Raw genomic sequence first — 27,608 nt, 5'->3', positions numbered from 1 at the left:
CACGGGCTTGATCCCTGGCCTTGCTCAGTAGCTTAAGGACGTGGCTTGCTGTGGCTGTGGTGTAGGCCAGCAGCTACAGCTCAGATTCAACCCCTAGCCTGGGAACCTCTGTATGCCATGGGTGCGGCCCTAGAATTAAAACAAAATTAATGTAATTGCAGTGTCTTTCAATCACCTTCTTCATCAGTGAAACTTAGCATCTGGTAGTTGACATCCTATCAAACCTCAGCAACGCACAGCAGTTAAATTTCTCAGGTTTCTTTGTATTTATAAGGATTAGCAAAGGGTCCAGTTCCTGTCAACACGAAAAAGTTGCACAGAGGAGAATGGAATAAAAGTGCTGCTTATCCATGTTAATATCCCAAAGGACATGCTAATTCTTAATCCCTAGCGTTAAAAATGCAGCCACGAGACTACAAGTAAGCATCAACAAAACTGCTTCTTAGATTTCTTTTAGGGTCATTAGCAACACATAGAGCTTGGTCAAAAACAATTCAGAAAGCATATTTAATGTACAGGCTGGTCAAGGATGTTTGTCATAGGCACTTGTTTTTCTAATACATCTCAGACAGTCATTTCTAGATGTCGTGTATTTCTTCCGTCATATATATCAAGACTTGATTGAAGAGTTTGGATTTTGTTTAAAAAGCCTTTATTCATTTTTGATCAGGGGAAGGACAATCTCAATGTCAACTTGTCACCTAATCATAAACTTGAACGTACAAGATTCACTGCTCTAAAGACGCTGCACCTACTGACAACAACTTAAAAATGAATCTCCTGTTTCCCTAAAGTTGCATGTTGAAAGAATAAACAATTCCTTGCAATAGCCAACATTTGGCCTAGGTGTAAGGTCAAACAGCAAAACAGGAGCAAAACAAGGCCAAAAGCATTGTAACTGACAGCCCAGCAAGGTCAAACATTGGAACAAAGAAAAGTTGCAGGCACCAAATAAAATTAAAAAAGGCAGGTTAACATAAAAAATTTACACTTGTTAAAGGTGAGGTCAACTACCTACTCCACGTGTGAACAGGTATGCCAATCCTAACAGCTAACACGAAACCACAGAAACAGAACAAAAATCTTAGATTCATTCCCTACACCGAATGTAAAATTTGAAACCCGAATTGATCCAGGATACCCTCCACCTCTAGACCTAGAACCGCTTCTTTAGCGCACCAGGAAGACCTGCTGTACTGATGTGACTCGGTCACGCTCAGACTTGTGCTCACCTAAGATTTAAAGTATACCTTTCCCCACTATTGCTCCCTAGGTCTGACTATGGCTATGCTTCAACTACTCCGCTCATGCACTAACTGTACTAAAAATGATGAAACCTACTTCACCACGACGTCTCCTAAACTCACAGACAGTTAACATCCAGTACAGCTTCCTAACGATGCCCCCAACAGAATCATTCTGTTCAGCTTGGTGCTTGCTGTGACATAGTACCAACAAAATACCATACAATGTATTTACTCAGCCACTACTTCAAATATTTTAATCTAACTTTTATTCAAACTCTAATTACCCCATATCTATTTGCCAAAATTCTTCTGTTAAATCTAACTAAAACTGATCTTAAGCTGCAGCTCCTATCACACAATTTAAGTCTCTTCCTCCCATATATCTGGACATTTTAATCAAGAAACAAAGTGATGGTATTATGATTAGCCAAAGCTCTTTAGCAGACCACTGATGAGAACGCAGCAGTCCAACAACTGCCTCTCCAGAGACAAGAACAAAGCACGATCTCTTCCGTTCATAAAACGAGCTACGGACAATGCTTTGCGCCATTATAAAGAGTCACTTTCCAAAACAACAGAAAGACTCATGGCCTACTAGAAAGCTGCCCACACTAATCACAACACTCTAACCAGGCCACACAAGCTTCATGACAAGATCTCCAGACATACAGAGAGGAAACATTACTAAAAGGTATGGTGGAAGCTTCAATTAACAGGGAAATGAACATAGAATACATGTAACAAAAAGGGAACAGGGTAGACACTGTAGCTGGCTATTCATAAAGGACCAGTTTCTCCCTATGGATCAATACTCCCTACAAAATAAACTGTGCCTTAATTATTGCTTATTTAAAATTACGCCTTTACAGATCTATTTAGTACCTGACGCAGAAAAACAATCACATAAGGAAGCATTTATTTGAGGTTTAACATGAAATCATACAAATAAAATTTGTATAAACACAAATCCACATTGAGTTATAACACAGATAGCAAAAGACAAAGTAAAAACAAAGAAAACTAATTGGCGGCTATATACAGTTGGACACAGTTGTGTCTTGTACACTAGAAAGTCTTTTACAAAATAATCATCTCAGATCAACAGAAGACCAATCTTCAATGTTGTTCTGCAAGATGGGTTGCGCTAGCAAAATCCTCCTAAAAACAAAAACAAAATGGCAGTTAGATCTGTGCAACTCTGACAAGCTTTCAAAGGTCCACTTTCATGAATTGTTTTTAAGTTCTCACTTTATTCTTTTCTTCAATTAAAGATCACATGCAAATTCACTGGCAAAATGCAGTTTGGGTAATTAGTAAATGCACCCTGGAGTTCCCGAATGCTATTAAATTTACTTAGAAAATCTGGGAAAGCCATCTTCCCATATTCACAGGTCGAACTGTGCTAGATCAAGGTCTACTAGAAGCATCTCTAGTAAGCCACGTCGAATGCAATTACAAACACAAATTTCTAATAGGCTTGTATTGCAAGAAAACAAATTGCTCTGTGCATATGATCTTTAATTTGTATCCCAGATTTTAAAGTTCTTGTTTTGGTTTGTAGATTTCACTATTAGCTATAAAAAGAAAAAGCAAGCATTAAATCTTAAAGAATGAACACTTAAAATGAGGCTCCACAATTGAAATACAACACTAAACAGAAGACCAAAATGATTAAGCTGTAAAAAGGCATTTATGTACTTTAACTCCTGTAAAAAACCATTTAAGTTAAGTTTAGACACTTAATCTTCAAAAAGATTAAAAAAAAGAAGCCAAAGTCTGAAGTTTTCCACTTTAATCTTTACGCTGGTACATGAAGTTGGAAGAGACCATACCACAGGACAGCGTTTTCTGGTGTATGCCTTGCGCTCTGCCCGCAACGTGCGACCCCCAGAGATAGACGTGGTCAGGGTGACACACGGCCTGCAATGAAGTTCCCGCTGGCGGGTACAAACAAGGTATAATGTCAGAGTTAGAAGACAACATTCTTGTTTTCCTTAAGTTGTACCCATTTCAGTACTTTACCTGTTAATAGTTCTAAAAAAGTTTAATTACTCCTCTAGACCACCTGGTACACAAAGCAAACAGAAAAACTCTTAAGTTTTTCTGTAATACTAAAAAAAGTGAGATAAAACTTTTTAAAAGTTAAAGATCTATAGACACTTTAGGCAAAACAAGCTCATAATGCAAGTTAAAAAGTAAACAATTGAGTAAAAACAGACTACATGATATTTTGTTTTTACTTATTTTTCATTTGTCTATTGATCTTTAAATTAAATTAGACATTTCCACTGGTTTCTCGAACGCTTATACACACCTGTTTCCTCCAATGTCCCCCTTTAGTATGGCTGGTAATTATTTTGGTGATTGCCACCCCCTCGAGATGCCTTGCCATAAGTGCTCTGTTGGCCTATTTTGAAAAAATAAAGAAAGATACTCAGTTTTAAATGAAATGCTTTCATTATAAATGCATCTTAAAGTCTATTAAATATGCAAAATTCTGCATACCCATTATTAAAATAGTCAGATATTAAAGGCATTGTCAACTAACCACATCACATTCTAGAATGGTTGCAGTGACCAAAATCAGTATCATTTCCCATGACTATTAAATGCCTCAAAAATTTAACTCCGCAAACACTTCAATAGGAAACCTCCCCTCCCACAGCCTCAGAATGGGCCTGTACTTCAGCACTGAACTTTCGTACCATTGGTTTATGAAGTTAAGTTAAATATTCTTACCACTGTAGTCTGCATATCCCTGTCCATATCCATAGTTCCCATAGTTATACCCAGTATAATCATAGCCGCCATAGCCACTATAGTTTTGATCACCACCATAGGCACTATTGTAATTTCCATATCCTTGATCATAATAGTTATTAAATCCTTGGTTCCAGTTTTGGCCCTGACCTGAAACAATGCACAATGATTGTTAGGAAATACCTTCTGACCTCCAATCCTAACATAAAATGATGAGTTCCTGTCTCTCACTCTGCAAAGTTAACAAAAGCAGAACGGTCATCTACATTGCTATCTGATCAAGAAAGTATTATCATCACAGTTACCATGGGGGGGGAGGGCGCGCACAAAGTCCAATTGTGCCAGCATCAGGCTTCTTAAATTTAATGAAAAAAATCAGGACAAAAACAAAGGTGAAGACAAAGGTGTTTAGGTTTAAAATAAGGACTCTTGCCCTTGAAAACCTACTACACCAAAGTGCATCACCACGTAACATGACATTTAATGGTGTTTTTTTTTTTTTTTCCCATCAGCAATGACACCATCAGAGTGGCCATTCTTTTAATAACAAAAATCCACCCACCAAGCTGAGCATTTTCCATGTTGGAACAGTGGACATTTGACTTGACTTTGCTATGGGCCTATTCGCATTTAGCAGCTTATAGCTCAGACCGTTGAGGCATTTCCCAGGCAAAGTCTCACCTCGTCCACGACCCCTCGTACCACCTCGTCCGCCAGCTGCAGCACCTCTTCCTCCTTTCTGTTGTTGCTGTTGCTGCCTATACACCTCTTTGGGTTGTGCAACTTTGATTTCACACTATAACCAAAATTAAAAATAGAATTGTTACGAAAGTCGAGCCATTTTTTACCTTCTCAAAAGAGGCTGAGTAATTTCACTTAAAAAAGTGCCTCATATTTTTCATTGAAGAGAGTCAAAATGGCTTTACCTTCCCAGAACCAATTTGATGATATCGGCTTTCTAACAATTTCTTTACTGGCTCTTCGTCTGTGTACGTAATAAAACAAAAACCTCTTCTTTCATTTGTTTTTGTATCCATGGGAAGTTCAATATTTTCAATCTGAAATCAAGATAAACACTCAAGATCATCCATTATCGGCAAAAAACTACCAGAAGGTTTCAGAATATGCCTCAAGACCTTTCCAAACTTCAACCTAACACATGACTCTAATGAGGTAGCTTCTGCTTGAGCTGCTACTTTATCACCCACATCAAACCAGAGGGACTTGTTTTCTCGAGCATTCAGAGGGAGGGCAAAACCTCCCTTATTAATACCGTTTTTTTTGGCCCCACAGACGCCACTCGTTATTAAACCCACACCCTGACCATACCAAGGCATCCATCTTTCAGCCAAAACACCTTCATGTCCACTATACCACGGAACGCAGTGATTAAAGGAGGGTGAGGGGAGAGAACTTGAGCAATAAATTAATTTCATCCTCAGCCAGCAGGAGTCTGTTCTGTAAGAACTGGGCCAGGGATGAGCATTATATAAACGGGTCTAATGAGAATAAACACATGTAAACATAAAAACACAGCGCACCTCTCCAAAGGCTCCAAAGTATTCTTTGATTTGTTCTTCTGAAGTATCTGGGCTCAATCCGCCCACAAAAACCTTTTTTGGGGGTTCCTTCCCTTTTAAAGCTTTGGCCCTTTTAGGGTCTATCAATTTGCCATCCAGTTTGTGTTCTTTCAGTTCCAAAACCTAGGAGACAAATGTATTTAATCCACCAACGCTCTGAACAATGTGCAAACAGCAGACAAGAGCAGCACAATGCAGAACAGGTTCCTACCTTATCAACACTAGCAGCATCTTTGAAAAGCACAAATCCAAATCCTCTTGATCTTCCAGTGACTGGATCTGTTTTAATTGTGCAGTCTACGACTTCCCCAAATCGAGACAAATATTCAGTCAGATCTTTCTTGCTTGTATCCCAGCTCAAGCCTCCAATAAACATTTTACTAAAAACAAAAGTTTTTTTTTTTTTGAGTCAGCAGCAGCTACAACGATTCAGTTCTGAGACGACGTTTACGAAATAAACTATGAAACGAGCACGGAGAAGCTTATCCCCAGACACGTAATCAACCCCTTTACAGACACACACGAACAAGAGACCATAACGACGCCCCAATTCCATCGAGATCCCTTATTCGCAGGGTGAACAGCTTGCTCTCCACACTGCACAACTCAAAGTTCACACGAGGCCAACGAAATGGTGAGGACTGCCCTGGACAGGCAACGCCAACTTTCTAAACGCATCCCGCACAACTTAGGCTCTCCGTCTTCCTCAGCTGTCAAGCCACCGTTCCACCTGAAGAACGCATCGGGAAGCTGGCACCAGTCGCCTACTGGTTCCCAGACCCAGAGTCCCCTAAACCCTCGCCAGGAGAACTGCGCGGAGCCCCAACAGACACACAATGAAGAGGCGGCGCGGCCGCAGCATGTGGCGCAGCGAGCCCGGCCCCTCCCCCTCGGGCCCCACGCGGCGCCTGCGCACTCGGGACTCGGACGCCGCCGCCCTCCGCCTCCAACCCCCTGCCCTTCCCCCACCTTCCGCGGGCCTCTCGAGACACCCCGTCCGTCTCCTCCTTTCCTCTTCCCTCCAACCTAGTGCGGCCCAGCGGGCACGCGGGGAATCGGCTCGGGGCAAGAATGGGAGCAGCGCGCGGCCCCCGAGGGACGAAGGGCGCGTGCGGGGCGCTGGGGGAGGGGGGAGACGCGTGCGGTACCCGTCATCCTGCTGATTTTTGCTCGCGTTGATCTTGGACCCCTCTGCGAATTCCTCTATGTTGCTGTACTCGTTCATGTCCTCCATGGCGGCGGGGTTGTCGGCCTCCGGGTGCGGGCGCGCAGTCCGAGTCGCGGCAGCGGCGGCGGCGGAGCGTTGTATGGAACTGGATTTAAAATGGCGGCGGAAGAGATCCGGGCGCCGCCTGCGTCCTCCCTTTATAGCCGCCACGCCGGCCAATCGCGAGGGCTGCTGTGCGGTGACGTGGCGCTGGGCCCGGCGCGCCCCCTGTCGGGCGGAGCTGGGAGCGAGCGAAGGGAGGAGCGGGGCGAGCTGCCGCGGCGCCCGCGGCCGCCAATGGGAGAGGCTGCGGGAGGCTAAAGTAGCGGGAGCGGAGGGGAACAATGGCGGCGGCACTTGGGAAAGCCGGGGCGGGACCTCCATCGCGGCCCTCCCGCGGAGGAGTGAGGTCGCGGCCGAGGGGAGGCGGGCTTGGGGAGAGGGATGCGTCAGAAGAGAAAAACGAAGGGACGAGAAGTCCTGGGGTCACGAATCCCGAGCAGCGCCGTCCCAGGGCCACAGTCCCTCTTGCCTTGAGAGCCTTTGTCTCTGGCGTCCGGTCCAGCCCACTCCCAGCAAAGAGCCGCCAACCCCGCCTCTTTCCGCCCTCGGATCCCCAGTGCTGAGCTGCTGCGGCTGCCGCTGCTATCAATGAGCCCCGTGGGCGCGCTGCTCCGGGAAGAGGCGGACTGCGCCCGGCGCCCGCAGCCGAGGTGGCGAGCGCGCCCGCCCGTCCGCCGCGCGCACGCGTGTTGTCCTCGAGCTGCCTGGACCCAGCCGACCAGGGAGCGGGCGCGCGGCGGCCCCTCCGGGCAGCGGCGCAGGACGGGCGCCTCTTCCGCTCCGCCACGGGCGCGCGGGCCGAGGGGGCGCGGCGGGCCTCCCTGGCCGATCGCAGGCCCACGCCGCTCGGCTGGCCGGGACCCAAACGGCCTCTGTTGCTGGCTGAGGATGGGAGGAGGGGCGCGGGCCCGGTCGGATTACTGTCAATACGCAAACGCGGAGGCAGTGGGCGGGGAGGGAGGGTAGGTGCCGTAGAGGGCAAGGGGCACTCACATCCCCGGCGCGCCACTCGCGGGGCTCCAGTCTGCACGTGCCCCGGGCCTCTCCCGCTCGCTCTACCAGTCTGCGGAGGGCGCGCGCCCGCGCACCCGGCTCCCGCGTTCGCCTCTTTGTTCCCGCCCACGCGAGGCCCATCTTGACGGATCGGGTGCGAGGCCCTCTAGCGGCCAATCGGCATCGGCGCCATGGCCTCTCCCCGCCCCCTCGGGGCCCCGGAGGACCGCCCCTTTGCCTACCCACGTGGTCTCGGCCTCCGGCCCCGGATAGCTCCCGAGTTCTGGGCGCCCGGCCTGCGGGTTTCTCTGCTTCCCTGGCCGCGGAGGGGTCCTGTCCGCCTCGTGCGTCGGCAGGGCGCGGTTGCCCGCTCTGGGGTCCTTGCGGGACTGTCGGAAGCTTCGCCCGCTGCTGCCGTCGCCCGGCCGCCGCCCTCCCCACCAGTAGGCCGATTCCCGTGGTATCATCCGGTAGGGAAATGGTCGTGCTTTCGGTGCCCGCCGAAGTCACTGTGATCCTGTTAGATATCGAAGGTACCACAACCCCGATTGCTTTCGTGAAGGTGAGGGGCGGAAGGGAGCGGGGAAGTTACTTGTGCTTTCAAACAATGAAGTATTTTAAAGTGTTGCAGACCTCGCACTAGAGACCGGAGGCGTGGGAGAGACGGTGTGGCTTTGCACCCGCTCTGGGGTGGGAGGACGTAGTCTGCGGCGGGTTGCGGGGATGCTGTGCCTCACCGCCTTGTCTTAACCTTCCCGGGTCGCTGCCTTCCGCTAGATGCAGTGGTTGGGAAGAGATGGAGATGGTGGTGAAGAGGGGACGGAGGAGGGCAGTGTGGCCCCCCACAGGTGTGCGCCCAGTCGCCCGACAGGTGTGCGCCCACCTTGTGCCGGGTTGGACCTGGCGAGGTGGTGGCCGCTGTCTAGCTGTACTTGAGGCTTCTAGTCCCACGCTTCTAGACTGAAGTGTGACTTTTCGGGTAGCCCAGGTATCTTAAAGCAGTAATGGTTGATCTTTGCCATTTCCCACTCCTTTTAGTGGCCGAACTGCACACTGTGCGTTGCTGGATTAGGCTAGCAAACATGTCTAGATTCCGTTCATTTTCTTCAAAAATGGAAACCTAAAGTTCTTAGCCAATACCTTCCTCCTAGAATGCCAGTGGTAACCAACCCTTGTCTACACCCAGTTCATAAACCTGTAACTTTGCTTTTTTTTTTTTTCTTTGTCTTTTTGCCATTTCTAGGGCCGCTCCTGCGGCATATGGAGGTTCCCAGGCCTGGGGGTCGAATCGGAGCTGGAGCCACCGGCCTACACCAGAGCCACAGCAACGCGGGATCCGAGACACGTCTGCAACCTACACCACAGCTCATGGCAACGCCGGATCCTTAACCCACTAAGCAAGGCCAGGGACCGAACCCGCAACCTCATGGTTCCTAGTCGGATTCGTTAACCACTGCGCCACGACGGGAACTCCCTAAGTTTGCTTTAAAGCACATTCCTTTTTAAATATGTTGTATTTGGCAGGACAAATTAAAATCAAATATTAATATGATTTTTAAAATAATTTCTTGGGCCTGGTCTTCCCTTTGACTTCTAGAGGTTTAAGATAAAAGTATGTACCAGCCGTGCTTGTGTGCAATAATAATTGAGATACCTTTTGCAAAGTAGGAAAAACCCATCTTCTAACAGAGTAGTTGTACATTTTTTAATTTATTTTTATTTTTGTAAATTTTATTTATTTCTTTATTTCTTTTATTTTTGGCCACACCTGTGGCATATGGAAGTTCCCAGGCTAGGGGTTGAGTCGGAGCTGCAGCTACAGGCCTGGGCCACAGCCACAGCAGCGCCAGATCTGAGCTGCCTTTGCAACTTGCACCACAGCTCAGGGCATTGCAGGGAGGGAGGCCAGAGATTGAATCCCCATCCTCACGGAGACAACATCAGGTTCTTAACCTGCTGCGCCACTCCTTGAATCTCTTTTACTTTTTGTTTTTTTTCCGGCTGTGCCCACAGCGTGTGGAAGTTCTGGGGCCAGGGATCCAACCCGTGCCATGGCGGTGACCCAAGTCACAGCAGTGAAAATGCTGGATCCTTAACCTGAGCCACCAGGAACTCCCTTGAATACCTTTTAAAGAGATGTTAGAGTCTTCTTGAACCTCTGAGCATGGCTCTGGGAATTGGGAGATGCTGGTTCTACTTTGGGCTTTATTCGTCACCTTAGGTGTGTGAACCTGTGGTGGCCCTACTTCCTGTGAAAGGATTAAAGGAGACACTGAGTATGGTGTACATGGGACTCGTACACTTGACTCCGCCTCAGAAACATTGTGAGGTGTGTGCACTGCATTTTCCTAATAGGAAACTAAGGCTCTGAAAATGACATGCCTTAGATTTGAAACCAACTTGTCTGACTCAACAACTCTTCCTCTTTGCATTATCACACTTGACCTCTGAAATGGGAACCACAGTGCTTGTTCCACCTTCTTTGCCTTGCTTTGTGGCTGTTGAGTGACGCAGCTCGTACGAGAGCACTTTAATCCGTGAGAGGTACCGTAAAAGCACACGGTAGCAAATTTCAATTTACACCATGTTTACTAGGTTTAGGAATGAACCCTGGGAACAGAAACACTCTAGTTGAGTCTTACTTTATTTGGAGTTTGGCGTTACAGTCAGTGTACACAATGAAAATGGTATAGTCAGAAACTGCCCTTGAAATACCCTTGGGCTCCTCTTTGGAGACTGCGTCCATCTTTCAATAAGTTACGTGCAACCATTTTTCCTTCAGGGTTGAAATGTATCTGTGCTTCTTCCCTTGAGCATCAGAGGAAGTAGTTGGTTTACGGTTAGATGATGGAGATGAGAAGTGCATGGAGCCATTCATACCGTAAGAGGCACTGGGGAAGTGAGACTGTCCCCAGAAACAGAACACGTGCGTTGCGCGGCGTGGCAGACGGATGGCCGGCACTGGTTGTGATTATTCCTTCCCCTTTCTCTCTCTCTGCTGAGCACTTACAGTTGGGTGTGTATGTGACGCAGCTCTAACTGTACAAGGCGACACTTCACAGTCCTGGATGTTTTATGGGACTCCATAGACTAACCACCCTGGGCGGTGGTGTTTTGTGGACGGCTTGTGCTCTCTGGAGGCGGACCTTTAAGCCCTCAGGCTCTAGGCAACAATAAACAGTGGTTTTACTTAAACCTGCTATTACATCTTATGTTCTTTGTCAGAATGGTAATGGTCAGATTTCTGGAGCAAGAAGGGTTCCTAGCTTGGGTCATCTAGTAAATGTTGCAACTAGTGGATTAACTTCTGTGGATCCGTTGGTTCCTGGAGGGGTGTCTTTGTGAGGATCAGCATAGTTTGTTGGGGGCAGAGCAGCAGTGGAATCCGGCTTTCCTTCGATGGTTTCCAATATGTCTGAGTCCTTAAAGCCACCAGCTCTGTCCCTCCCTCCCAGACACATGGTTTGGAGTTTCGTTTCTTTTCAGGTGCTGACTTTGATCGTCTACACTGGTGATCTCCCAACTTTTTTTTGGACTGCAGTGAGCAGCACCTTTTTGTGGGATCTCACTTTCCAGCCAGGGATGGAACCCGGGCCACAGCAGTGAAAAGCACCAAGTCCTAACCGCTAAGCCACCAGGGAACTCCCCAACATTTTTTGTTCATGTGTGCCATCAGCAGAGTTGGAGCAGTCACTACCGATAGAATGTATGTGTACTTTTTTTTTCTTTTGCTTTTTGGGACAGCACCTGCAGCATATGGAGGTTCCCAGGCAAGGGGTCAAATCGGAGCTGTAGCTGCCTGCCTACACCATAGCCACAGCCACAGCTGTAGCCACCTCTGAACCTACACCACAGCTCACGACAATGCCAGATCCTTAACCCACTGAGCGAGGCCAGGGGTCAAACCTGCATCCTCATGGAGGCTAGTGAGATTCGTTAACCACTGAGCCATGACGGGAACTCCTGTGTACGTGTTTTTGTACTATTAAGTTATGAAGTAAGTTGGAATTGAAAGATGAGATTTCAGTAACAAGTGTAAATGAGTGTGGTGGTGTATTCTCTTCCCTCAGCCCCTGAGTCACCTTGCATGCACTCCATGGAGCTACCACGTGATCTTTGTCTGTGGGGATGTAATTTCATTTTCTGACCTGGCGCATTTATTATTCTAATGTTTTCAGTCCTTTTTTTAAAATCTTTTTATTTATGTATTTTTTTTATTGCTCAAATGAATTTATCACATCTGTAGTTGTATAATGATCATCACAATCCGATTTCACAGGATTTCCATCCCACAGCCCAAGCACATCCCCCCACCCCCCAAACCGTCTCCTCCGGAGACCATAAGTTTTTCAGTGTCTGTGAGTCAGCATCTGTTCTGCAAAGAAGTTCAGTCTGTCCTTTTTTCAGATTCCGCATGTCAGTGAAAGCACTGGATGTTGGTGTCTCATTGTATCGTTTTCAGTCCTTAAGCTGTGAAATAACAGCAGTACTAGTCCTTGCGGTTATCCTGTCAGGAACCTTCAGGAAACTCCCTGGTAGCAGTGGTGAGTTAAGCATCCGTTGCCGAAGCCGTGGTAAGGGTTCGATCCCTGGTCTGGAACCCTCTGCAAGCTGTGGGTGTGGCCAAAAAAAAAAAAGAACCTTCAGCTATTGTTTTCGAGTTGGGGCAGATGATCTCCTGTCTGCGAAAGTGCGCTGTAATTTGGTGCTTTTCCTGCTGTTACGCGTCGGGCTAGCATGAGGAGCGGCAGTCGTGGCAGAGTGGTCATCTCCGAAGTCGCCGCAAACACTGTCTTAGCAAAGTCCTGACTCGCCGCCTCTGGGGTTAGGTTCCTGAGAGCCTCTGGCCGCAACACTTTTGTGGGCTGGTCAGTACGTAACCTTGTTTTATGTGTGTTTCTGTTTGCCGTGGTTAATGTGTAGTTGTTGATTCGTTAACCTTGAATTTACTGCCAAGGGCTTTATAACTTATGCTTTAACGAAGCTTATCTAACACGTGTTTTCTCCATAAGGCAACTTTCTTGCTCCTTAGGGACACTAGGCACTTTGCTTGAGGACTGTTTTAAACTGCAGAGTCGCCAGGGAAAAGCACAAAATGCGAAAAATATGGCACTAAATAGACTTTGGAAAGGACACTCGTTTGAAATATGGGAGGGGAAATAAGGCAAAGCATCCCCTCATCCTGAGAACGTGTGCATCTGGTGTTTCAGAATTTCTGCTGCTTGCTCTGTTCGTGTATGTACTTGTCCTCAAAAAACTGGGAAGGGGCAGTGAGTCATGATTTTGGGTTACAAATACATTTTCCTGAGTACAAGAATTTGCAAATACACAGTCTTCGAATGATGAGGATTGGCTGTAGGATGAGCTTGGAGACGATGAAATTTGCCTTAGTATTCTGGCTCCTCCCTAAGCGATATGTGGCGAGTTAGTTAGTGTTTCTGAGTCTAGATGCTGTTTCCTCCCCTGTGCTGTGCGGATGTCGACCTCCTAAAGCTGCTGGGAACGTTTAATGAATGGGATGGGGCATGGTTTTCATTCATGCCCTAGGAAAGCTTTTTGTACTTGAAAATAAAATCTCTGTAATAATTAAGAAGCTTCCACTAACTGAAAGTATGAACCTGATTAGGCTATTTGTCCCTAAAATGTATTAGGTCGTTGGTTTGGTGAGTCCCCTTGCCATTGGCTCTATTTGTGCTTTTCAGGCTTGAATGTGTGTACAGATCATCTAGAGATCTTGCTAAAATGTACTTTCTGATTCAGAAGATCTGGAATGGAACCTTTTTTTTTTCATTTTTATTGACATTGTTTTCTAATTTTACGAGCAATACGTGTTGATTGCAGAATGTTAGAAATACGTAAACGCATAAAAGTAAAAATCGGAGTTCCTCCTGTGGCTCATTGGTAATGAACCCGACTAGTGTCCATGAGGATGTGGGTTTGATGCCTGGCCTCGCTCAGTGGGTTAGTATCCAGTGTTGTCGTGAGCTGTAGTGCAGGTTGCAGTGTTGGAAGATTCCTGGCCAAAGCTTTTATACAGTTAGTAGGTTAAAGAAGACCTATTTGAATTATTTCTAATGGGGGTTAGAGTATAAACTGCCCAAATCATTTAAAAAATATATCTGACGTCTAGCCTGGGAAACTTCGTATGCCGCAGCTGCGGCCCTGAAAAGCAAGTGATAATAATAATAAGATAAAACAAAAGCTAGCAATCACCCATGATGTCCACCACCTAGAGATAGCCATTATTTGCATTTTGATGCATTTCCTCCCAGTGTCGACATTTTTTTTAATGCAAGTATGATTGGCCTGCTACATTATGTTAGTTCCAGGTGTACAAGGTAATGATTCAGTGTTTCTGTACATTACAAAGTGACCACCATGATATGTCTAGTTGCCGTCTGTCACCATACAACGCTACTGCAAGGTAATTGACATATTCTTCATGCTGTACATTCTGTCCTCATTTATTTTGTCCCTGGAAGTTCGCACCTTACCTCTTACTCCCTCACCCATTCACTAATCCCCCCAGCCCTGTCCCCTCTGACAACCACGGATTTGTTCTCTGTGTCCGTTGGTCTCTTCTGTTTTGTTACGCTGTTCATTTGTCAGGGGTCTTTTAGCTGCGTGAAATCATACGGTATTTTTCTTTCTCTGCCTGACTTATCTCCGTTAGCATCATACCCTCCAGTTGCATCCGTGTGGTCAAAGTGGCAAGATTTCATTCTTTTTTACGGCTGAATAATACAGAACGGAGCTTGATGCGGAACTTTGAACAGGTTCCCAGGTGGTGCGCATGTGGCTGGTCCATGGGCTTTATGTGAATTCCTAAGATCTGCCTGTGCTGAGATCTGTCAGTGCTGCTTTTTCCTAGTGGCTTGTGGTACAGCAGACCGGGAAGTGAAGGTGAATTGGAGGAGATCTGTCATCATTAACGGATCCAAACACCTCTCAAGGGCCAGGGAAACTGATAAAAGAGAGCAAGATAATGAAACAGGAGTTCCCATCGTGGCGCAGTGGTTAACGAGTCCGACTAGGAACCATGAGATTGTGGGTTCGGTCCCTGCCCTTGCTCAGTGGGTTAACGATCTGGCGTTGCCGTGAGCGGTGGTGTAGGTTGCAGACGCGGCTCGGATCCCGAGTTGCTGTGGCTCTGGCGTAGGCTGGTGGCTACAGCTCCAATTCAACCCCTAGCCTGGGAACCTCCATATGCCGCGGGAGCGGCCCAAGAAATAGCAACAACAACAACAACAACAAAAAGACAAAAGACAAAAAAAAAAGATAATGAAACAAGCTGCTAAACAGCAAAGCATTAGGCAGGTGGCCACTTTGCCAGCTTTCACAGATTGTCTTCCAAAAACCGAACTGTAAAAGCAACTTTTTTTTGGCCACACCCACGGCACATGGATGTTCCCGGGCCAAGGATCGAACTTGCACCACAGCAGTGACCTGGGTTACTGCATTCACAACACCGGTTAAGGAACCTACTGCGCCACAAGAGAACTCCTTGTGTTGTTTTATAATTTGTCAGTAGAAACGTTTCATTGAATGTTGTGCAGCAGGGACTGTGTAATGGGCTTTAGGTGGGCTGGCAGATGGGCGAGTGAATAATACTTTGCTGTAACCCGCTGCATTAGTTTCCTGTGGCTACTGCAACAAATGACCACAAGCTTAGTGGTTTAAAACAGTACAGATTTATCATCTTACAGTTCTGGAGGCTTGGCTCTGAAATGGGTCCTAGTGAGCTAAAAATGAAGGTGTTGGCAGGGCTGTGTCCCTTCTGGAGACCGGGGGGAAACTCTTGTCCTTGCCCTTCCAGCTCCTAGAGGCTCCCCACGTTCTCTGGCTCTTCGGCACTTCCTCTGTCTTCAGAGCCAGCCGTATAGCATCCTCAGCCTGATCCTCCACTCTGGAACTTTGACTCTGACCCTCCTGCTTCCTGCTTTCACGCCCATGGACTTTGATTTATCCAGCCCAACCCGATAATCCAGAGTTGTCTCCCCGTTTTGAGATCCTTAAGTTAAATCCCGTTTGCAGAGTCTCTTTTGCCTCGGAAAGGAACATTCGCAGGCTTGGGCGATTCAGAACAGGGCCCCCTGAGATGAGGGGCAGTTTCCCCTCTACCACACTCGGTGAGTACCTGCCATTTCTGACTCTTAGACGCCTTTACCGGTCCTTGGCTACACAGGAAGTAGACTTTAGAGTAGCCTGATTTATTTTAACATTTCTCATTTATGATACTAGATGGAATTTTTTTTTTTTTTTTTTTTTTTTGCTTGAGGGTGTTTTGGTTGAGATCGTGTTGCTGTGTAAGGATTATGGTGGAGTGGAGGTTGTGGAGGTTGGAACACAGTGTTTGGGGGCAGATGTTTTACCTGAGAAAACAAGGTATTTGACAAGGTCTTGAACAAGACTAAAGGAAAAGAGGAGATCTCAAACTGAATTTTTATATTAGAAAATATGAATTAAGCAGACAAATCCTTAATCCTATAAATAATATTTATTTGAAGTAGCAGATACTCATTTCATTGAAAATCAAAATGATAAAGCTATGGATTCAGTGTAACAACAGAATCCTGCTTGTATGCTTTTCTGGTGTTTATTAAGTTTCTTTGGGATATATTGTATGTTCAAGGACTCATAGACATAGCTAACGCATTCTGGTTTTTTTCCCTTTTTAGGGCCGCACCCGCGGCATATGAAGTTCCCGGGCTAGGGGTCCAATCCCAGCTGCAGCCGCTGGTCTACACCGCAGACACAGTAACGCTGGATCTGAGCTGCCCCTGTGGCCCATGCTGGAGCTTGTGGCAGCACTGGATCCTCCACCCACTGAGCGAGGCCAGGGATCAAACCCGCATCCTCCTGGGCACCAGTCAGGATTCCTGACCCACTGAGCCACAGCAGGAGCTCCAGGGGTCCATTGCTTAACTTGATTTTCTTCTCAGTGATTCATTAGGTGACCTTCTAACAAGTTTCTGCTCTCAAGGGTAAGAAGTGTGGCCGCCCCTCTTTGCTGGATCAAGGGAGACTAACACGTATGGTTTGGCTGCGCGCGGTCATGCCCGCAGGGGGCCCCGGGTGGGGCTTTGGAGAGCAGCGCCGGTCAGAGCAGCGCCAGGCCGGTGGCTGGTGCGCTCCTGGAGGCTGCCTGCCCCTGTGCCAGAGCTGTGCGTGTCCAAGTCCCCGAAGTTCAGTAAGCTAACGGGGTCCCTTCTGCCAGGATGACTGGGCTCTGGGGATCTGACTCTTCACAGTGAACAAAAAAAAAAAGACCCGATTGATAAAGCATCCTCACGGTTTCCCAATTTATACGGAACGTCTGTGCGCCTTTGTAAAATGGAGCAGCGAAGAGCCCCGGCTTCGTGGGCTTCTTGCGAGGGTTGAAGTGCCATCATTCAGGCCACTCGTTGATCAGTCACTGCGCACATCTGGAGCGCCGCCTGGCAGCGGCAGGGGTGAGGAATGATCAGGTGCTGGGTGTATTTTGAAGATGGGGCTGATAGGATTTGCTGATGAGTCGGTTGGATGTGGAGCGCAAGAGAAAGAGGAGCCCGAGGTGACTCGAAGGCTTTCGGCCTGAGGGTCTTGGAAGGACGGAGCTGCCACTTACTGAGACGGGGAGACGGAGGAGGAGCAGGAGCAGGAGCAGGAGTTTGGCCTCTTCTTTTTAGGGCCCTTCCGGCGGCATATGGAAGTAGAGATTGTGGGAGGCATTTGGAAAGACTCTGTCTGGAGTTTGGAGTTTGGGGAAGAGGTCCAGGCTAACGCGGTGGATTTGGGGTCCTCAGCAATAGACTGTTTAAAATCCTGGATTAGGTGAGCTCACTCAGGAGCGACTGTAGAGAGAGAACGGCCTGGAAGAGCGAAGGCTCAGGCAGTGTTGGCAGTGGCTCCCACTATCACTGTAGCTACTCATGTTATTCCTACTTACTGCAGTGGTGACAGTGCTGCCAGGGGAACCAGAATCTCTCATTGTCTTAGTACAAAGCTTGGAGAGAAGCTGCATTAGAGATGCCCATAGAGAATATACACCATCAGGATGCAGGAACTGGGTGATCCTGGCGAGTGTGCTCCCGAAGTCCCCCACCCACAGAGCTGGATGGGCCCCGGCACTGGGATTCTGCAGACCTGGGTTTGAGCCTTGGCTTCGCTTTGTGTCTTTGTGTCAGCCTCTTCGTCTCTTCAGAGGGGTCGCCTTGCAGGCATGGTAGGTGGATCCGAGACAGGAAATGTCAGAGCTTCCCCTTCCTCGGTGCCCTTTGGGACCTGGACGCTGTCCCCGGGCCAGGCAGCTTTCCCTCTCTGGAACTCATGAACTACGGTTCTTCTTTCTGTCTCTGCTGCTTTTTAAAGCCTCCTCCCAACTACTAGCCCCTTGTGATGGTAACCTTCCCTTGTGAGATGTGTTTCATTGCAATTAATTAGATTGTAGTTTATCTTTCTTTAATTACCGTTTAATCTTCTTCGTGGGATTTAGAAGACGCTTTTGTCTTGAGCAACGCATTTCGTAATTCTTGAATGCAGATGATGAAATCGAATGTTCATTCCCGAAGGGGAATGAGTCTACCTCTGCTTACCCCATGAAAACAGGGACAGAAGAGTTGCCATTTCTGAGCCCTGGGTAAGAGCCAGAGCTCCGAAACGTCTCTGGTAGTTCCTAGTATGGTCTTCAGGAAGGATGTTTAAGGAGCAAAAATATACCACGGCTGCTGAAGACATGGCAGATGGACGGCATGGTCCCCTCCAAAAAGGAGCACGCGTCTCACTGTCAGCTGTGTTCAAGCAGGTGCACATTACCGGTTAGAAAATGAGTCAGAGCCCCCGGGAGCCTAGTGGTTAAGGACTCAGCGTTGTCACTGCTGTGGCGCAGGTTATTGCTGTGGCTTGGGTTCAATCCCTGGCCCAGGAAATTCTGCAAGCTGTGGGCACGGCCAGAAATAGGTAACTGAAATAAATCATGAAGACGGAATCTACAACATGGACTCTACAAGATATTCTGACTGCAGTTAATAACGACCTGGCCCAGTTTTGACTGTAGATGATAATGCTGTACGTGTATTTGAAAGGTGCGAAGAGGAGATCTCGCCAGCTCCCGTCCCAGGGTAAAAACTTTGTCGTTATTGTGTGGTGATAGATGTCACCAGACCAGTCGTGGCATCAGTTCACATTATACCCAAATGTGGAGCCGTTACATCGTATACTTGAGGATGATACGTTTTATGTCAGTGGTATCTCAGTTTTAAAAAGATGATACGCTTTGATTGTAGAAAATAGATACGTCCAAAAACGGTTTTCCTCCCCTTGCCCTCTCTTGACAGAAGCCTTTGTAAACCTGTGTGTCTGTGTTCGCCTAGATTTTGTTTTATCCCTTCGACGTCCCTGCAGGAAGATGGGCCTCTGTAGACCTGCCCCTTGTGTGGAGAATGCAATTTGTTCTTAAGAAGACCCATAAAGCCACTTAATTTCCCTTTGCTTTTTATCCTCTGAGATTAATCGAGAAACAATAGCCCACCAGGATTGCCTTCGCGTTGTTTTAATTTCTCTGCCTGGAAAAACGTTGAGTTCTCAAATACTGTAGCTCATTTTCACTGCCTGGCTCCTCTGGAAGGCTTTTAAAGTAGTTTCCTTAAATAACTGTAGTATTCCTAAGTATTATTCCCCATTACCTTTTTATTACCCATTTTCTTCAAAGGAAACTTGAGTAAATACTACAGCAACAATTTCATTTTTATTGATGCTCTGACCTTTTCATTAAAGCAACCGCTTGACCATAAAGCAGATCCATATTTGGACTCCTAAACATTTAGGGGGCAGCTTATTTAATCAGATCTTCAGAAGTTCTGTGGCCCTTAATGGAGCTCTTTCAGAATGCTCTCACTGAGCGCGTAGGACAATATAAATTGCTGCTTTCAGAGTATTCCCTCCAGCATTTCGTGGAATTTAATCATAGTCCCTGAAAGACAAATAATCTCATTTAGTTCTATAGCCTTTTGTTATATGTACGACTAAACTGTAACAGCCCCTTTGGTGCTTGGTGGACTAACAGTATCCACACGTTTGTAGAATCCTGGGTTTATTGCAGGATTTTTTTCATACTGTGGTATTCTGAAATTATCTATAAATGGATTATAACTGAAGTTAAACTGTTTATCATCACAGTTATTTCTGGAATTACTTTTAAAGCCTGCAGATTTCCATGGGCAGGTTTGGGCAATAAGCACTCGCTTTAAAAAGTCTATTTTGGAGTTCCAGTCGTGGCTCAGTGGTTATTAACAAACCTGACTAGCATCCATGATGGTGTGGGTTCGATCCCTGGCCTCGCTCAGTGGGTTAAGGATCTGGCGTTGCTGTGAACTGTGGTGTAGGTTGCAGATGCAGCTCGGATCCCACCTTGTTGTGGCTGTGGTGTGGGCTGATGGCTACAGCCTTTATTGGACCCCTAGCCTGGGAACTTCCATATGCCGAGGGTGCGGCCCTAGAAAGACAAAAAGACAAATCAAATAAAATAAAAAAATTAAAAGTCTATTTTTAGAGCATTCTCATGTGATATCATAGTGCGTATGATATGATTATTGGCTTTTAAAAATAAGCATCTTGAAGGCATTTTATTCATCTTGCATGGTAGATGCTCAATAAATATGTTGAAAGAATGGGTAAGATCCTGACGATATAGTATTTTCCCCGTGGACTTTGACGTTCTGCATGAGCAGTTTTGCACTAAAGGAGAACAGTCTGGCAACGCGGCAGCCCCAGGCAGTGCTGTTTTCCAGTTATGCTCAGTTCTAGCGTCATTGCCCGGCTTCGTGTGTTTACTCAGTGCAGCGGGGAATTTTATGCCCAGAGGAAAGAGGCAGATTGGATGACCAGGAGTTCTAAAGGAATGTCTAATTTCTGACGTTTCCCCTGGAAGTTCAGAATTGCTTGAAACTTTGACCGTTTATGTTGATGCGTTCTCCGAGGAGAGGCGCTGGGGCTCACAGCTCTGTTGGCCGAAGTGTCTGGCCCTCAGTAGGTGCTCAGTAAAAGGTGAACGAATGAGGTGGTTGTGCCTGGGATGTATCCTCGGGGGCTTTCTCTGCTCTTGTTTATCACTGAAGTGAGGTAAGAGTGATCCTTGCCCAACTTCAGCGTTTGTGCTGGAGTGTGTAATTAGCGGTAAGGGATTGGGTGTGTCCATCTATCTGATTAGGTCCAATGGCCACAATGGCTTTGCTTGGTATCATTGCCATTTAGCAGATGAGGAAACAGGCTCAAAGAGGCTAAGTTACTGCAACACCTCCAGTAAAAGATGGAGCAAGGAACCCAGCCTGGCAGGCTGCCCAGAGCCTGCTCACGTCACCTGCTCTCCCCCAGAGGTTAAGGACCAGGACTCTCAGGATTAACAGGCTCTTCATGAGTTGGTCTGGGGTCCGGTAAAGCTGGGTGTAGGAAATTTGACTTTGTTAAGCGCAAGATAGCATAGCAAACTTTCGAGTACTTCATCTCCTCACTTAGTGGGTGGCCCTGAATCTGACCAAAAGTCTGCCTCGGGGAGTATTTCCAGTTGCTCGGGGGGTTGGGGATGATGGAGGCAGGACACTGCAGGCGAGTGACAGAGGTGTGGGATGAGGGATCAGGGTTGGCTTGTTTGTTTTTTATTATTTTTACTTTTTAAATTTTTTATTTTTTGTTTTTTATTGGTAACACCTTTAAAAAAAGTCATCAAGAATAAAATCAGCAAGAATAAAGATTAATGTACTGACTATGCAGCTACCACGAAGCTAATTAAGTGTTCATACTATATTTGTTTAGATCTCAAAGAAATAGGGGAGTTCCCGTCGTGGCTCAGTGGTTAACAAATCCGACTAGGAACCATGAGGTTGCGGGTTCAATCTCTGGCCTGGCTCAGTGGGTTAAGGATCCGGCGTCGCCGTGAGCTGTGGTGTAGGTTGCAGACGTGGCTCAGATTCTGAGATGCTGTGGCTGTGGTAGGCTGGTGGCTGCAGCTCCGATTGGACCCCTAGCCTGGGAACTTCCATATGCCGCAAGAGCGGCCCTAGAAATGGCAAAGAGACCAAAAAAAAAAAAGAAAGAAAGAAAGAAAGAAAACATTACAGCTGTAACTGAGGCCCTGCATAATCCTGTTTTGTATTAGAGTTTTATTTATATGTTAGTTTATATTCTTAGGGATAAATACAATTCTGGTACATTCTTTTTTTTTTCCCCTTTGCTTTTTAGGGCTACACCTGCTGCATATAGAAGTTCCCAGGTTAGGGGTCCAATTGGAGCCACAGCTGCCGACCTGCACCACAGCCACAGCAATGTGGGATCTGAGCCTCGTCTTTGACCTATGCCCCAGCTCATGGCAACACCAGATCCTCAACCCACTGAGCCAGGCCAGAGATCGAACCTGCATCCTCATGATACTAGTCAGGTTTTTTGCCACTGGGCCACAGCAGAATTCCTGGTACATTCATTTTTAACTGCTGTATAATGTTTTAGAGTCTGAATATACCCCAGTTTATTCTCTACCTGTGAAGATTTAGTTTCCAGTTGTGTGGCAGCAGTGCCGCAGTAAACTTTGTCTCTCTGCTGTCCTCTGAGCACGTGTGGGTCTGCCTGGGAGAGGAACGGCTGGGCGAGCCCACCCTCAGTCTGGCTCCATCTTCTCGGGTGGCAGCTCACGTCGGGGCGTTTGCAGCCCCGCTGCAGTGCGGGAGTGCGGGAGAGGCCCTGAAGAGGAAAAAGGAAGGGACGAGGGAGCGTTTCAAGTATTTACCTGAGTGTTCAAATTGGAAGTGTATCGGTACAGTGCAAGGAATCTCTTGCGGAAGAAGAAAGATGTCCATCTTAGCTCTTCGTTTTCCCTCTTTAAGGGTGGGAATGAGTTTTCCCTGAGTTTAGAGAAAGCTTCCGTGTCAGGTGCGCTGGGAGCTGTTCCTGACCCCACCGTTCGTCTGCGTCTCAATCTGCTGAGTGATCTGTTCCTCGCTGGCAGGTCACGTGAGAGCAAGCAGAGCTGAGTGCCTTCTTTATTTTGACCAGGGCGGGTGAAATCTGAACAGCGTATTACGAAGAGAGATAAATACTTCAGTCCTACCATTTAAAAAAAAAAAACCCTGGAGTTCCCGTCGTGGCGCAGTGGTTAACGAATCCGACTAGGAACCATGAGGTTGCGGGTTCCGTCCCTGCCCTTGCTCAGTGGGTTAAGGATGCGGCGTTGCCGTGAGCTGTGGTGTAGGTTGCAGACGCGGCTCGGATCCCGCGTTGCTGTGGCTCTGGCGTAGGCCTGTGGCTACAGCTCCGATTCGACCCCTAGCCTGGGAACCTCCATATGCCGCGGGAGCGGCCCAAGAAATAGCAACAACAACAACAACAACAACAACAACAAAAGACAAAAAGACAAAAAAAAAAAAAGCCCTGATAACCTTCTTGTGTTTGTAGTCTTTCCTTTGGGAGTGCATTCAGTCTAAGCTGAACTCAGACTTGGGTCTTCTGAAATATTAAAAAATTCTAATTCTGTAGCAAAGCCTTTGGTCCAGTCACACTAAATGGAAAACGTGGTTTTGTTTGTATTGATCTGATCTAGTAACTATGTCCTAACTATTTTATCCCTCAGGCCTGTCGGCAGGAAAGAAATCAAAATGTTTTCTGCCAACTTTCCCTTTTTTTTAAATTGAAGAATTATTGACTTATAGCATTATAGTAGTTTCAGGTGTATAACAGAGTGATTAAATATTTTTATACATTACAAAATGGTCACAGAGTTCCCGTCGTGGCGCAGTGGAATGAATCCCACTAGGAACCATGAGGTTGCGGGTTCGATCCCTGGCCTTGCTCAGTGGGTTAAGGATCCGCCGTTGCCGTGAGCGGTGGTGCAGGTCGCAGACGCGGCTCGGATTCCGAGATGCTGTGGCTCTGGCGGAGGCCAGTGGCTACAGCTCCGATTCGACCCCTAGTCTGGGACTCTCCATATGCCTCGAGTGCAGCCCTAAAAAGGGGGGAGAAAAAAAGACCACAGTAAGTCACTGACCGTCTCCCCTCCTCTGCCCACGACGTCCCCATGACGGGGACTGGGATTGTGCGCCTCTGGATCCCCTTCGTCTGTTCCGGTCATTCCTCCAGCCGCCCGCCGCTGCCAGGTCCTTTCCTGTCTGTTCCCTCTTGTCATAGTAATTAAGAAAAGCCAGGAGTTCCCGTCGTGGCGCAGTGGTTAACGAATCCGACTAGGAACCATGAGGTTTCGGGTTCGGTCCCTGCCCTTGCTCAGTGGGTTAAGGATGCGGCGTTGCCGTGAGCTGTGGTGTAGGTTGCAGACGCGGCTCGGATCCCGCGTTGCTGTGGCTCTGGCATAGGCCGGCGACTACAGCTCTGATTAGACCCCTAGCCTGGGAACCTCCATATGCCGCGGGAGCGGCCCAAGAAATAGCAACAACAACAACAACAAAAAGACAAAAATAAAAGAAAAGAAAAAAGAAAAGCCAGCTACTCAGAAGCTTGTCACAAGGAGGCGGCGGCAGAAAGGGGAGAGAGGGAGACCAGACGGGTTTTCATGTGCCCTTCTCTCTGCAAAGCGGGTTCATGCTAATCAGGAGAAGCTGGCTGTCCTGTTTGGTACAAATGACCACGGGCAGGTGCTCCGCGAGTGGGAGCCTGTCCTTATCCGCGCCGAGCCCTCCTTGGGGAAGCGGAGTCTTGTCTCGAGGCCTTTTGCACACCCCACGAGTGCAGAGACCTTGGAAAACCTCTGGCTTCTGTCGGGCCATCCTACCGAGAGCCCTTTCCCACCCGTGCCGTTCTCGCCTCTGGTCCTTTTCCGGTTTCTCCTCTCTGCCTCCCGTGGGTGGCAGACGTCTTGGGCTCAGTAGTTTTATACGCTTAAAAGTAACATTAAGGACCCGAAGGATTTTTGCCTCTGTGGGTCATTCCAATCAGTATTCACCATGTTAGCCTTTAAACTGAGGAATTTAAAAGCATTTATTAATTCACTTTGAACAACAGTAAACTCGACTACTTTGTTAATAAATATTTTTACAGAAATGATTTTTGTGTTCGTTTTGGGAAACGTGGTTGTGTACATGTCCCAGGGCCTGTGGTTCAGCCGTCTCGTTTGGAAGTCAGCAAACTCTCCGTGAAGGCTGAATGGGAAATGTGGAGACTTTGGGGGCCGGAGGGTCTTGGTCACACATACCCATCTCTGCCATTGTGGCCCCAGAGTGGCCCCAGACACCCTGTGAACAAATGGGTATGGAGTGGGGCTGTATTCTAATAAACCTTCATTTACAAAAATGGGAGGAGGTTGGATTTGGCCCACACGCGGCCGTTGGCTGACTCTTGATCCAGTTCCTTTGTGTCTTGGTTTCCACTCGTGTCTTATTCCTGTCAGCAGCAATTTTCCTATTTTCAGTGAAATTTTTAGGGTCTTATTTGCTAGAATTAGCAAAAGTGAGATTGTTGAAGAGCTTGAGCTCCCGCAAGCAGGTACAGCTAATTCCTGTTTTTCTCTTTTATGCTTTTGTCCAGGACATTTTGTTTCCTTACATCGAAGACCATGTTAAAGAGTATCTGCAGACGCACTGGGAAGAAGAGGAGTGCCAGCAGGATGTCAGCCTTTTGAGGAAACAGGTTGGGACACGTCCATCCCCTTGCTTCCACGCTCCCAGCGGGCTGGGCACTGCGGATGCCTGCAGACAGGATGTGCTCCGAGCGTATTTTCGCCTGAGTGCTCTGCGTTCACAGGGTGGGGACAGTGCAGCGACTTGCCTGCCTAGGACCTCACAGTCCACAGTTAAACAGCCAGGCCGTGGGTTTTCTTGTCTCTGCAGTTGCCTTTCTGGAGCCACTGCAATTGTATAAGATCGTGTGTGGAGAAAACGAAGCCCTTTCTGGGTGGAAGGCGGAAGTTTTGTTCCGTCCCTTCGAATTTTCCGTTGAGGTCTCCGAGCAGCAGCTCCTGGCCTCCCTCTCCTCTCACTGCTCTTGGGGCCTGAGCTCCCGCTGCGCCTCCCTGGGGAGGGGCCTCTCAGCCCGGCTCAGGCTTGGCGGAGCCCCGTAGCCGCCTTCGCCGCACGTGCTCTGTTCTGCTCTCACCTCTCCCCAGTTTTCAGTCTCCTTCCGAGTCGTGTGCACACACACACACACGCACATTCTTCTTCTCACACTGTCCTCCGTCATGCTCCATCCCGAGTGACTGGATAGAGTTCCCTGTGCTGTACAGCAGGATCTCATTGCTTACCCACTGCAAATGCAGCAGTTTGCATCTATTAACCCAGACTCTCAGTCCACCCCACTCCCCCCCTCCCGGCAACCACAAGGCTGCCCTTCAAGTCCTTGGATTCCTCTTCTGCAGGATTTCTTACGAGCTTGGCTTCGGTGGCCAAGATCTCACGTGTTCTGCAGGGCGAACTCTCGGGCAGTTCTTTTCGAGCTAGTTTTCTGCGCTGGACAATGTGGAAGGCGCTTGGTAAATTTGGGGGTTTTTTGTTTTTGACTGCGCCCAAGGTGCGTGGAAGTTCCCAGGCCAGGGACCGAACCTGCTCGAGCTGCGCCGCCGCTGTGACAGCACAGCACCACAAGAGAAGTCCAGATTTTTTGGGTTTTGTCTTGTTTTGTTTGGCCACGGCATGCAGTGGCTTGACGTGGGATCTCAGTTCCCAGACCAGGGGTTGAACTTGGCCTTCAGCGGTGAAAGCATCAAATCCCAACCTCTAGCCCATCCGTAAATCCCTCAGTAAATATTTTAATGTTAGGACGTACGATTGGACCGAAAGTCATCTCCTTTGGGGCACGGGGTATTTGGGTTTGTTGCATTTTCTAGGTAATTCAGGGTTAGTCAGAAATGCTCCCTTCTTCACCTTTTTTGTTCTCAATTCTTGTGGTTGAGACATGCGTCCGCATTCCCCCACTGTAGCACATACATCCCGAGTCTTTATGAACTGGACATAAGCGCTGTCCCGGGGTCGTTGCTGTAAATAAACAGCTCTTTTGGGTTTTGCAAGATGGGGATTGCAGGAGACTAACCTGTGAGCCAGTCGCAGACATTGCTTTGTAGCCTCTTTTCACCGACTTGCAGGTGTGAACTGTAATCGTATGGAGGTTTTCTTTGCCTCTTCCTCAGCTGTAGGACAGAAAATGTTCAGCTTTAGCTGACGTCCCGGTTTGTCGATCCTAGTAAACGAGCCCGCAAACCAGGTCTTGCCGTATCAGTGTATTATGTGCGCGCTCTCTTCGCTCAGACACCGCGCCCCTTCGTGTGTTTCAGCTTCAGCGAGAGGCCGTGTAAATGTGCTCACCGGAACCCAGTTTCTTTTTGGAATCATTCCTGTCAGCCCCACAGCGTAGGGTACTTGCGTTGTAGCAGGGCTCGGTGCTCGTGATAGTGGGCGAAATTTGGTCAGCTGGTTTTCAGGTGTCATTTAAGGGATCTCTTTTTTTTTTTTCCATTTTAGTTGGTTTACAGTGTTCTCTCCGTTTCTCCTGTACGACACAGTGACGGTCACACACACACACACACACACACACACACACACACTCTTTTTCTCATACTCTCCTCCGTCATGCTCCATCCCGAGTGACTGGATAGAGTTCCCTGTGCTGTACAGCAGGATCTCATTGCTTACCCACTGCAAATGCAGCAGTTTGCATCTATTAACCCAGACTCTCAGTCCACCCCACTCCCCCCCTCCCGGCAACCACAAGGCTGCCCTCCAAGTCCGTGAGTTTCTTTTCTGTGAAAGGTTCATTTGTGCCATATGTTGGATTCCAGATGTGAGTGATGTCATG

The 27,608-nt window shown here is 47.7% G+C and overlaps 3 protein-coding genes across 6 annotated transcripts in view; 2 read left to right on the top strand and 1 right to left on the bottom strand.

The window, feature by feature from the left end:
* Nucleotides 1–2,141: 2,141 nt before the first annotated feature.
* On the bottom strand, nucleotides 2,142–7,730 carry HNRNPDL (heterogeneous nuclear ribonucleoprotein D like). Of its 3 annotated transcripts, XR_007130592.1 has the most exons (9): nucleotides 6,736–7,262; nucleotides 5,799–5,967; nucleotides 5,549–5,710; nucleotides 4,934–5,065; nucleotides 4,689–4,803; nucleotides 3,987–4,157; nucleotides 3,562–3,654; nucleotides 3,080–3,184; nucleotides 2,142–2,405 (listed from the first exon to the last, which is right to left on the bottom strand). XR_007130592.1 is itself a non-coding variant. In XM_047751730.1 (8 exons), exons 1-7 carry the CDS (start codon nucleotides 7,176–7,178, stop codon nucleotides 3,584–3,586), a joined length of 1,263 nt encoding a protein of 420 aa, XP_047607686.1. In that variant the 5' UTR covers nucleotides 7,179–7,730; the 3' UTR covers nucleotides 2,142–3,184; nucleotides 3,562–3,583. The 3 variants fall into 3 exon arrangements, 2 of the variants coding, with proteins under 2 accessions (XP_047607686.1, XP_047607685.1); XM_047751730.1 differs by having other exon boundaries at nucleotides 2,142–3,184; nucleotides 6,736–7,730; XM_047751729.1 differs by lacking the exon at nucleotides 3,080–3,184 and having other exon boundaries at nucleotides 6,736–7,730.
* Nucleotides 7,239–7,996, top strand: LOC125137493 (atherin-like). The gene is made up of 2 exons (XM_047798151.1): nucleotides 7,239–7,242; nucleotides 7,422–7,996. Exons 1-2 carry the CDS (start codon nucleotides 7,239–7,241, stop codon nucleotides 7,994–7,996), a joined length of 579 nt encoding a protein of 192 aa, XP_047654107.1.
* An 85-nt stretch (nucleotides 7,997–8,081) lies between these two features.
* The window catches only part of ENOPH1 (enolase-phosphatase 1), a 29,043-nt gene continuing 9,516 nt past the window's right edge, over nucleotides 8,082–27,608 (top strand). The window contains exons 1-2 of one of the 2 annotated variants that reach the window (XM_047751731.1): nucleotides 8,082–8,412; nucleotides 25,350–25,451. In XM_047751731.1, the coding sequence (XP_047607687.1) occupies nucleotides 8,329–8,412; nucleotides 25,350–25,451 (186 nt within the window). In that variant the 5' untranslated portion in view covers nucleotides 8,082–8,328. The remainder of the gene's footprint in view (nucleotides 8,413–25,349; nucleotides 25,452–27,608) is intronic. The other variant, XM_047751732.1, reaches the window with a different exon arrangement.

The sequence above is a fragment of the Phacochoerus africanus genome, chromosome 10 (genome assembly GCF_016906955.1).
Source record: "Phacochoerus africanus isolate WHEZ1 chromosome 10, ROS_Pafr_v1, whole genome shotgun sequence".
Classification (NCBI taxonomy): Eukaryota; Metazoa; Chordata; class Mammalia; order Artiodactyla; family Suidae; genus Phacochoerus; species Phacochoerus africanus.
The sequence above is the reverse complement of the archived record's forward strand: the minus strand, read 5'-3'. Positions and strand labels throughout refer to the sequence as shown.

What these genes read in the sequence shown, in the direction of transcription:
- HNRNPDL (XM_047751730.1), bottom strand. Translation starts at nt 7,178, where the DNA reads ATGGAGGTCCCGCCCCGGCTTTCCCAAGTGCCGCCGCCATTGTTCCCC. An exon ending in AAAAATCAGCAGGATGACGG is followed by an intron (nt 5,968 to 6,735) that starts GTACCGCACGCG and finishes TTTTGTTTTTAG; the next exon opens with TAAAATGTTTATTGGAGGCT. An exon ending in GGGATATGCAGACTACAGTG is followed by an intron (nt 3,655 to 3,986) that starts GTAAGAATATTT and finishes TTTTCAAAATAG; the next exon opens with GCCAACAGAGCACTTATGGC.